This window comes from Halichoerus grypus, chromosome 1, assembly GCF_964656455.1.
Source record: "Halichoerus grypus chromosome 1, mHalGry1.hap1.1, whole genome shotgun sequence".
NCBI classification, from domain to species: Eukaryota; Metazoa; Chordata; class Mammalia; order Carnivora; family Phocidae; genus Halichoerus; species Halichoerus grypus.
The window spans coordinates 172,688,921-172,700,661 of NC_135712.1; the positions used below are offsets into that span (position 1 = coordinate 172,688,921).

Consider the following 11,741-nt stretch of genomic DNA (forward strand, 5'->3'; position numbering starts at 1 on the left):
ATTGGACTAAGCTCCAGAAACAGCCAGATGCGGATGAAGGGATTAAGTCGGGTCCGGTGCCTAGGTTTTTGTCCACCCACCCACCATCCCATTCCCTCCCCCTCCCATGCGGCGTCCCACCCCCAACCCACAGGCTGCCATGTCACAGAACAGCAGAATTTTCAGCAGCTGGTTTGTTCTCAAGGTAAAATGGGTGAGAAGTCAAAAATGATAGCCAAGGTCACCAGAAGCCGGACAGCTGAGCTCCCAAATGCTCTAAGTTGACAATGTCAGAAGAGCATCCAGGAATGCGGTGGAGGGTCTGGAGGGCTTCTCCTCCTTAGAAGGACCGACGGTGTGACTTCCTCTTTCTTAAACATCTCTGCATAACTAAATAGCAGGGCCCTTCAATTTCTTGAAAAGAAACATCTGTGGCTTCCGTTTTAGGGTAAGAAAGGCATTCTCCTTGAGTCAGAGAAAAGATTCAAGTTATCTGGAAATCCTTTTTCTTAAGAAAATCTCCAAGGCCAGAGACCCCAGAATTCAAATTAATGATATATTCAGGGGCCTCCCAACTTTTCTGTATTGAAATTTTTTATCACTTTGACCCAAAGGACGTATGTACTGCCCTTGGGGCCTGTTCCCTTTTTCTACCTTCTGTGAAATCAGAGTCGATGCTAACTTTAATTCACTATTTATATAACTGACTCAAGACTTTTGTATTAATAATTAAACAGTAGATAATCCACAAGTAATTTCCATTTGGCGGTGAGTATGTGAAAGCTTTTCCTTGTACTAAATTTACCTGCCTGTTTACGTTTTCTTCATGGTAGCGCTGACCTTGGCTCTCTCCTCTGGGGCTGAGCTCTGTTCTCACTTGGTGGTAGGGGGGTCTTTCTAAAGCGCATCAGGAACACTGCAGAAGCCAGGCCAGGAGAAACGACTCATTGGCCAACTCCCTCCAGGCAGCGACCATGACTTTGCTTCCCACGTAGCACCTTGCATGCATCAATAACTTTTTTTTGACTGAATGAAATAAGATCAGTTGCCTTTGTATTTTTTGCTAATTCAGTGAAAAGCTTTGTTTATCAAAGTGAGAGCTGAAGTGAATAGCTGGAGAGTGGCTTAACTGAAAAGATTTTTGTAATCATGGTCAGAAGTGAACGGTACTATTATCAGCGCTCGGCATATCTGACTATGAGGTATTTCACAATTTGAGACACAAATGGAACCAAGTGTGTGACCCTGATAATATTTACAACATGTCTTTTTTTCTGCAGGGCCTACACTTTACCTGTTAAACCTGGTTGTAAACAGGATAACTTTTTTTCTGCTGACATACCCCTTGCTAAATTTATATCCCATGCATGGAATAGGAGTCTGGAGTTTCTGAATGTACTTATTAAGGTACTTGAACAACGGTTAAGAGCATACAATGGTGGGTTCCAGAAATGGGGAAATGAAGCAGAAAAATCCCTTATTCAGGACATCAGACTGGGAAATAAAGCTAGATGGCATTTGATGGTATTAGTTCATCCTAGTTCTTTACATTAGCTATGAACCAGTGCAATAAAAACTAGGTTTAACAGGATGCTCAGTCACAACCCAGACCACTGAGTATTAGTTCTAGAACCTTTCAGTATCTGTGGCATTTGGGAAAATAAAAGTTTTGCCTCCTTGATTATCCCTTTTTTAAATCATTTTACAAAGTATGACTAATGCCTCTTTGTAAAATAATAGGTATAAATACCCAAAACTTGGGGCGCCTGGGTGGCTCAGTCCGTTAAACCTCTCTCAATTTTGGCTCAGGTCATGACGTGAGGATCGTGAGATCGAGCCCTGCATTGGGCTTTGTGCTGGGTGTGGAGTCTGCTGTGGGTTCTCTCTCTCCCTCTGCCCCTCCTCCCCTGCTCCTGAGCATGCTCTTTCTCTCAAAAAAAAAAAAACAAAACAAAAAACAAAAACAAAACCTTAAAACTTAAAAAAGATACAATGGTCATAGGTTTTTAATAAAGTGATTCAGTCCCAACTGCATGCAGCCTGAGGACATCAGGGGGAATGCTAGTTTGCAATGCAGCCCCCTCCTGTTGGAGTGCAGCCCACCAACTTAGCTATGTCCAACAGTGGGGACCCCACAGTGAAAGAGTGCTTCCCTGCAGGGAAGTGGTATCCAGCTGGGAAGATGACTCTCAGGAGAGTGTTCAGTGATAGGGAAATGCTTAGGATGTCCTAAGTGGAGCTCCTGTCTGGGCCGTTTGTGTCCTCAGTTTGGGGATGATGGGCAGTGGAATGGGATCCCTGCATCATGGTTAAGAGCATTACGGCTCAGCCATTCCCAGGCTTGGATCCCAGCTCCCCCTGCGAGCTGTGTCCTCAGTGAACTGAGTTGGCCCTTCTCCGCTCCAGTTTCTCCATCTGCCAAGTGAGGATAGTGGTACCCACCTTGACACACTGTTGTGAGAATTACACTAAAATGCATGCTGAGCACCTTGCATAGTGTCTGGTACCTATGAACACTGAGAAAAAAATGAAAAAGTATGTACAGAAAATAAGCTGTTAGTTACTTCTGATTACTGTTTTTATTTTGTATACTTTATGACAATTTTCAGAACTTCAGCAACACAAACGACTACTTTTCTAAAATCGATTGTGTCAAAGGTAAGTACATAGGAAATGACAGTGGCCTGGATGGAGTCAGTGGTATTAGAAAGAAGCTGACTTGGCACAGATCTTAAGGATCATGTATTTCAACTTGCTTGTTTTTATGGACGAGGGAATGGAGGCCCAGAATGGCGACCTCCACTGGAGGCTGAGAAGAGAAACCAGATTTCCACACCAGGCAAGGATGCATGCATGGGACAAAGGCAGGCCTCTCTTACTTTTATGAGTGGGTATGATGTGATGATCTCCACTGAGTCCGTGGAGAAAGGCTGCAGGGCTGTAGAGAATAGTAAGAATCAGAGTGACTTCCAACGATCCCAGTAGGGAGACCATCATGGGGAAGTCAGTGAGAGAAGGCGTTCTGATGTGAAGGAGAGCATAAGCATAATTTTCAATGTTGTCAGCTTGGAGGAACATCTAAGTGGGTTTCACCTAGGGGCAGTTTCAGATCTACAAGTGGAGCTGTGTTGTTAGGGATGGGCCAGGAATAAAGACCAGGGAGAAGAACGCACGGAATTCAGAGATGCAGCTCTGTTCAACAAGCTTTCCAGTGGAAAAGACCCAAGGGTCCAGAGCTGAGCTGAGAGGGTCAGTTAAAATTAAAAAGGGAAGAAGGAAATGCCGCTGAGGAAGGGCAATATTGGGTAAAAGAGCCAATGACTTGGTTTCAAGGTGGGCACAACCATCATGTCTGAAATTCACGAAGGAGGCCAGGCAAAATAGTTAGAAAAAGAAACCATGCGTCCTTTGGATTCGACTAGGAGGCAGCCACCAGCAAATAAAAAAGCAGTTTCTGAGGTGGGAAATGAAGCAGGCTGAATCCCTTATTCAAGAAATTAGGCTGGGAAATAAAGTAGGAAGGTATTTGATGATAGTTGGGAGAGATGGCAGAGCAAAGTAATGGCTTATTCGAGATAAAGGACTCTATGAATATTTGAAAGCAGAAGGGAAGAGATGAAGGAGGAGAGATTAAAGGTTTGGTAAAGTAGAAGATAAATCCCAAATAAGAGTTCTAAGGAGGCAAAAAAGCAAGAGATCAAGGCAAAGTTGGACTCACTAGCATTAAATCCTCAAGACATCTCTCCCTCTTGATATGTTGAATGTTTTGAGTTTGAAGTTATGTTGGAACGTTCGGAAGGCTTAGGATATTTACAAGGACTTGAAAGTTCCACTCCCTCACTTTTCATTTTATAAAAGAAACAATTAATGGCAAACTGAGGTTTGGGGCCCTTTTCTTCTGGTGCAGTGTAGTTTGACCATCCCCCACACACTTAGCGCAGCCGGCTTTAAGTCATTACCTATGTCATTATTTGCTTAGAGCCTTTCTTCTTCAATGGATCTAAATAGCACACAGCGAGAGCCCACATGTGTGCTTTTAACCCAGCTCCCAGCAACCTGTGCAGTGCCAAACATAGAAACGGAGTCTAATATTTATTAAACGGGTGAATAAAGGAATGAATTAGTGAGTGGCCTCTCCCACAGAAAGCAAACTAGTATCTAGGGAGATAAGGCAAGATTTGCCTTATTCTCTGGAAGTGAATCAGGCAGTTTAACAGGTGCATTACCTCTTTAAAAACCATGTGGTTAAGGACCTGGGGCTTTTCCTGAAAGCATTTCCAGTACCTTAAAAAAATAATCACACATCCCAAAGATATCATCAAAACTAATAGAAGAATCTGTCCTTGAATGCAGATGAGAAGCAAATTTAACTGGAGCGTAAGATGGTATGCAACATATTTATATTGACTTAATGGCAATTTGCTTCTACTTTCCTATCTGTGAAATGGGAATAATGGTTAAGGGGTATTGAGCATAATTAAGATTGCAAAGTACTTCTAGCAGAGTCTGATGCCTTTAGGGTTAACTCTGAGTTTTATTCCATCATTTACTTCCTCTACAACTTAAGTTTCCAACTTTATATACTATTTTTATTATGATGCAATTAGATTACTAAGAGGGCTTATCTTTTATAGCTTTTTTATCTAAAAACCTTACTACTCACCCAAAGCTGATAAGCTTCAAGATTCAGGAGGCAGTATTACATCAAGTGTGGCCCATAAATATCTGCGGGCTGACTAAATAATGTTTTAATATAGGGCACCTGGGTGGCTCAGTCGTTAAGTGTCTGCCTTCGGCTCAGGTCATGATCCCAGAGTCCTGGGATCGAGCCCCGCATCAGGCTCCCTGCTCAGCAGGAAGCCTGCTTCTCCCTCTCCTACTCCCCCTGCTTGTGTTCCTGCTCTTGCTATGTCTCTCTCTGTCAAATAAATAAAAAAAAATAAAAAAATCTTAAAAGTGGCTTCATTTCACCCTCATGAAAAATCTCAGGCTCAGGAAGGCTAAACTACTTGCCCCGCCTCACCCAGCATTGGCAACTCAAGCCCAAGCTTTCTGATGCCTGCCTCTAGTCATTTCGTATATCTGCAGCTGATTCTAGCTCTGATTTCTTTTTCCATCAGGAAATGATGATCAGAAGCCCTCCACAGAATGGTTTCTCATCGTGCTTATGGCAACCATCTGCTTCATCGTGTTAATTTTCACCCTCATCTGTAAAATGTAGGTATTTTTTTTTATTTCCATGTTTCCAATGAGGTCTGAGTATGGAATTTTTACACTTGTGCCCTGCATCCACTAGGGTGCTTGTTACCAGACGGGATTTACAGTGTTTGGTGTCTTCTGTACTGCCTTTCCAAGATGAGTATGGACCGAATTAAAAAGTGAGAAACATCCTTAGGTGATTTATGGAAACCAGACAGAGCACAACACAGCCCCTCAGCCATTACACACCCTTCTTGAATTCGACAGTGTATTCATTGCTGTGAAGCCTTTTACTTTCATGTTCTTTTTACTCCTTTACTGCCTTCCCACTCAGTATTTGGTGTTCTTAGTTGAGCCACTAGCAGACTCCTTCTATAGCTTGGGTAAAGGAAGGCAGCCCCCTAGAGACTGAAATCACCCCAGTGCCTCCCATGGTATGATCTCCAATTAGGAGGTGCCAACTCCTACCCATACTCTTCGTTCACCCAGTCCCTGAGTGGCTGATTGTCCTTTGGTCAAACACAGATTGTAGAAAGGTGATACAGATCTGCTGACCAATCCTCGAACCTGCAAATGGCCCCATAAGATCTCCTCATCCATTTTGGCATTCAGTAAGGCAAAGTGCCATTTAGGAGGCTTAAGAACATGCTCTGTCTCAGTCCTTTCATAATTTAGAAAATTACTTAGGTTTTAAAGAGCTTCATTATTATAAATGTTATATTCTGTGGGTTGGAGGGTGGCAGTTCAAAGGAGAGGAAAAACAAAGCAAACTCTGTGAGCCAGCACGGTTGGGTAAGGGGCTGGAGCCAGCACTGTAGTTAGTGGTGGGGCACAAGGGCTTACACATCACCCATGTTCAGAAATTAGGCCTGAAAACATGGACCAACATGAAGCAATCACTATCATGTCTTTCTTGGATGATCCGGAAGCCACATCATAGTCCAACTAATATTATAATACAGATATTTGTAATCTTGGTCAATAAAGGTTTTGAATTTATAGAACAGCAAGTCCTGAGATTAACTAGGTCAATTTGTAGAGTAGATACTGAAAGACAAGAAAGGATGCTCTTGCTCACCTAATTTTCTGCTTTACGCTGTTTTCAGAGGTCACTTATGGACCAGGCTGTTTCCACCGGTTCCGGCACCAAAAAATAGTATTAAAGATTTCTTTCTAATCGTCAGCCCTGAGGTAATGTTGAAGGTTCTTATGATGGGTCCTATCTGCCCAGGGTTGGGTCTCCAGGGACTGGTCATCAGGTTACTGGTTTTCCATATTCCAAAGCAGAGTGTCTACCCAGGGTGTGTGTGTGTGGGGGGGGGGCTGGCAGCGACTTTATGTCGCTTTAGTCATTCTGCTCTTTGGATCAATGTTATGTTACATATGTTCATTACTGTCTTGGAGTATTAGAAAGGTCCTGCTCAGTTATAAGTGTCCTCACCAGTCAGAATAGAATTTTTTCTATCAGCCATCTCTTAACTGAGCTTGGGCAGCTCCTTCAATCCCATGAGCCCTGACTTCTTTTTCTATATAGTCAAGGGGCATAGATGAGATGGTCCAATGTCCTGTTTAGCTCTGATGTTTTAAGAACCCGTGTTTCTGCACATGGATACCCTAATCAATAATATTTTTCAGAGGAACTTTTCCTAGGTCCTTAGTATAAAGAACCATAGAGAAGGCAAATGACTTCCCCAAATATGCATTTCCTTAGGCCCTATTTGCCATTCACAGCACTTAGGCTTAACTGAATGCTCACTTACCCATGGCTGCCCAATTGTTCTGGCATCATTTTGTGAAAAAAAATCATCCCTTCCCCAGTGAATTGTCTTGGCATCTTTGTTGAAAATCAGTTATCTATATATGTGTGGGTCTACTTCTGGATTATCTATTTGCTTTCATTGATCTGTTTGCCTATCCTTATGCCAATGCAATCTTGATTACTATCACTTTATTGTGAACCTGGGGATCAGGTTAGTGTAAGGCTTCCAAACAGGATTTTTTTAAAAAAGATTTATTTATTTAAGGGGCACCTGGGTGGCTCAGTTGGTTAAGCATCTGCCTTTGGTTCAGGTCATGATCCCAGAGTCCTGGGATCGAGCCCCGTATTGGGCTCTTCGCTCAGTGGGGATCCTGCTTCTCCTTCTCCCTTTCCTTCTCTCTGCTGCTCTGCCTGCTTGTGCTCTATCAAATAAATAAAATCTTTAAAAAAAAAAAGATTTATTTACTTGAGAGAGAGAGCACATGAGCGGGAGGGGGAGAGGGAGCGAGACAGAGAATCTCAAGCAGACTCCATGCTGTGCACAGAGCCCTACTCGGGGCTCGATCCCAGGACTTTGAGATCAGGACCTGAGCTGAAACCAAGAGTTGGAAGCTCAACCAACTGAGCCACCCAGGTTCCCCCAAACATGATTTTTTCCCAAAGTTGTTTTGGTTATTCTAGGTGTTTTGTTTTGCATTCCCATATAAATTTTAGAGCAACTTTATTAATTTCTACCAGAAAAGCTGCTGGGATCTTGATTAGGATTGTGTTGTATTGTAGGTTAACGTGGGGAGAAGGGACATCTTAAAAATGAGTCTCCCAATCTGTAAACATGACATACTCTACAAACACAAAATATCATCGACCTATTTAGGTTTTAATTTCTCTCAGCAATGTTTTGTGATTTTCAGTGTATAGTTATTATACACTTTGTCAAATCCGTCCTTAAATTAAGTGGTTATTTAGATTAGGGATCAGCAAACTTTCTCTATAAAGAGCCAGGTAGTAAATACCTAACAGCCAAATGGTTTCTCTCAACTATTCAATGCTGCCATTGTGGTGTGAAAGCAGCCATAGATAGTATGCAGATGAACGAGATTGGCTCTGGCCAATAAAACTTTATTTACAAAAACAGGCAATAAGCCAGATTCTACCCACAGGCTGTAGTTTGCAGATCCCTCATGTAGATCAAGCTATTTTCTTAACAAATAGAGTTTTCTAATGAAGTGCTTCATGAATGGATGAATAAACTGGTGATTGTTTGTAGGGCAGTTAAGGGTCAAACACTCACTGAAATGGATCATTTCAATAAGCTGTGACTTTTAGAGTTTTCGATTTGGGTGTTTGGAATAATTATAGACCATAGTAGTTATGAAACTAGTCAGGCAAAGAATGGAGTCAGACAGAAGAACCACTCTGTCCTTACCTCCATCCTGAGTTCTCCTTTATGAGGGAACAGGGGCTTTGCTTTTGTTAACCCATAGCTTTTCTGGAAGAAGAGTGGACTCCAGTGTGAAACCTTGTTTTGGTTTCATCTGAATTTGTGCCGTCAATCCCCCCTTGCTCCAGCATACTCATCCCTGAAAAACTACATTTGATTTTAGCAGCCCACTGAAGTCATTTGTCTTGCTTCTTAGTGGAACATCTTAATGCTGGTATCTAATTTCCCTATAGAGCCCCCAAAGGTTTTCTTTAATATTCTGAAGTTGGTGAAAGAAACTGGCTTAAGAGCTTATTGTATAAGCTTGTGGTTTGTTGTTAATTAAAATCAAGTCATGTGTGCAAAATAACAACTTGGGGTAGAAGGCTGGTTTCAAAATAAGCAAAGAATTAATGTCAGAGCTCAGCACTGCTAGGCTCCTCTTAGACAACTTACTTTCTTCTCACGTTGAGTTTCATGTCAAAAAAGACAAGAGACCGACAGATATAGCAAGTAGAACTCAGAAAATGAAGTATTGCCCCATAATGCTGTCAGCCCTATGGCCTCAATTCTCCACCTGGGAGAATATGCGAGCAAGGGCAGAGTTGACCACAGCCTCGGCCCCATGTAGCAGTGCCCCAGCCTGTAGCTCTGAAGGTAAAGCCCTTCGGACTCACTCTTGGGGCCTCTGCCTCTGGCTTTGGTTTTGCATCCCACTAGGAAGCCTTTAGTGAGAGGGAAAGGAAACTTTCTGCTTTCAATTACAACCTGTATCTCTGAGCTTGGTGTGGGTACCCAGAGTCCTGGGATTTGGAGGATATCTGCCATCCCTGAGCTCTCATTAAGCAAGTTTTTGCTTTTCCAGACCCAAGTTAGAAATTGTTTTGTAACATTCAAGAGACAGGTACTGGCAGGGAGAGGTGGGGGCGGGGGGAAGACGGAGGGGCAGAAGTTGACATTTATCAATTACAAAGAAGGTATCTTTTTGTTTAAAAAAAAAAAAGATGTATCCTGTGTTTTAGATTTGTTAGAGACCAGTTTCCAGCTGTTCCTTATTTCTACAATGGTAGCCAGAGAGGGTTCCTTCCAAAATGAAATATAAACCATTTAAATTCTAGTACCTAAGGCAGAGAGCACATCTGCTCTGTCACCACATACTCAATGCACAGCAGTGTCTAAAGTACAGTAGGTATTATAGGTATTAAAAAATGTGTTAAATGAGGGGCGCCTGGGTGGCTCTGTCAGTTAAGCATCTGCCTTTGGCTCAGGTCCTGATCTTGGGGTCCTGGGATTGAGCCTGCATTGGGCTCCCTGCTCAGCTCCCTGCTCCCGCTGCCCCCTTCCCCCCACACCGTGTGCACACATGCGCGTGCACGCTCTCTTACTCTCTCGAATAAATAAAGTCTTTTTAAAAATGTGTTGAATGAGTAAACAAGGTAGAAAAATAGTTCTTGTAGGGGATTTCTGTCACAAAGTTTCTAATTAATAGCATTATATTAGCCCAAATTAGACAAACACATATCTAAATTTAAGGGGAAACTACAATAAACTGTGAATGAAAAATGGTGGAGCTATTCAATGATGCAGCCCAAGAGTATATATTTTAAAGTATTACGTGATGTTACACAGAAAGCAATTTATGAAGCTGACTATCCATTTGCCTTCATTTAACTGTAAAGGTAACTTTGTACCTAGAAAACAAGGCTGGAGGGAAACAGTGGGCTGTGTTTGGGAGATAAGGTGATGGATAGGTTTTCGTTTTCTTCCCATTTTCCCTATTTTCTTAGTGAACATTTACTATTTTTATAAGCAAAATACACTTAAAAAACAATTGTAAAGAAATTCAAGAGAACAAAAAGTGTACTAAAAGACATCTAAGGGAGGATGTTTTGTTTTACAGAAAACTGTTTCCAGTGAAACAGAAACTGAAGTCATAAGTTATGTGGAAGAGCCTGGACTTGAGACCCTGGAAGATTCCGTGTTTTGATTGGCACTGTAACAGTCTCAAAAATGAACTCACACTCACATGCCTCAGTGATAAGAAGAACGGGAACTGTTGTTTCTTGGCTAACAAGAGTTCCTATTTTACTGAACACTCAGTTTAGCTGCAAGGCAATACAGCTGGACAAATCTCTTAAAAGCATGGATGGCTCTTCAAAAACTCCTTGCTCACTCAGGGCGATTGATCAATCTGACCATTCTGCCATGTCTTTTCTTCCCACTCTGCAGGGTACCAACTCCTCACCTGCCAATCTTTGTGATTTACATTACTTGCCTGAAACTTTGTGCAAGAGACAGTTTTTAAGGCTGATGTCAACTGGCAGAGCCCGTTTTATAGCTGAAGCTGCCAATGGTAATACTCAGCTGAAATATCAGCAAGAAAGCATTTTGCACCAGCGTGGAGTTCATTATGAACTTAGATTCGAGGCTCTTTCCTAGAACAAGTGGGAACCGTGGTGCTTTTTTTTCTCCCCTGAGTTCTAGAATACCTTTTCTTTCAAGTAGTGTCTGGGGGGTGGGCGAGCTATCTATGATTTAGGAAGGACGACTTGAGGCAAACTCATTACAAATGTGAAGAGCTAATATATCACTCCATATCAAAGCAGAGAATAGGGTTCTATATTTGAGATTATATTCTTGAAGGCAGCCTTGATATTTGGGAATATACTGAGAAAGGCATTAGGTAGAATTGGGTTGGGAAGGGGACTGCTCAATCAAGAATGAACTTTCTGGAGAGATGTTGGCTTGCACATATTTTGGAGCAACTTGTCGGGTGCTGGTCAAGTAGCTCTGGGTCAATCCTACAAACATCCCATCAAACATCCCAATCTAGACATCCTCTCGACATCCTCCTATAAGAGTCTGCATCTAGATTGGAGGCCTTCTTGATGGGCGATGGGCAATGGGCTATAGGTAGAACCAAGTACATACAGGTGCGTCTCGGGGAGAGAGGAGGTAGGAGAAACAGAACTCGGAAGGACCCCAACAGCGCTGATGGTACCTGGGCCTGGAGTAGGAAGCGTAGGACAGGGAAAGGAGGTCACAGTGTTCCAAACCCCCTGTATGGCAGTACAGTTTCCAAATATTATGGACTGAATGTTTGTGCCCATCCCCCTCCAATTCATGTTGAAACTCTATACCCCAATGTGATGGTATTAGGAGGTGGGGGTCTTTGAGCGGTGATTAGATCATTGAGGGTGGAGCCCTCATGAAGGGAAGTAGTGCTCTTTAAAAGGGACCCCAAGGGGTCTATGTAAAGATATGAGAAGTTGGCATTCTGCAACGAGTACGAGGGCTCTCCCGAGAACCCCGCCATGCTGGCACCTTGAACTGGAAACACCAGACTCCAGAACTGAGAAATAAATTCCTGTTGTTTATAAGTCA

The 11,741-nt window shown here is 42.6% G+C and overlaps 1 protein-coding gene across 1 annotated transcript in view; it reads left to right on the forward strand.

Moving 5' to 3' along the window:
• Window positions 1–11,741, forward strand: part of IL5RA (interleukin 5 receptor subunit alpha) — a 47,326-nt gene extending 35,585 nt beyond the window's left edge. Inside the window, exons 11-13 of the mRNA XM_078075902.1 lie at window positions 5,100–5,196; window positions 6,285–6,369; window positions 10,258–11,741. Coding sequence (XP_077932028.1) covers window positions 5,100–5,196; window positions 6,285–6,369; window positions 10,258–10,344 — 269 coding nt within the window. The 3' untranslated portion in view covers window positions 10,345–11,741. The remainder of the gene's footprint in view (window positions 1–5,099; window positions 5,197–6,284; window positions 6,370–10,257) is intronic.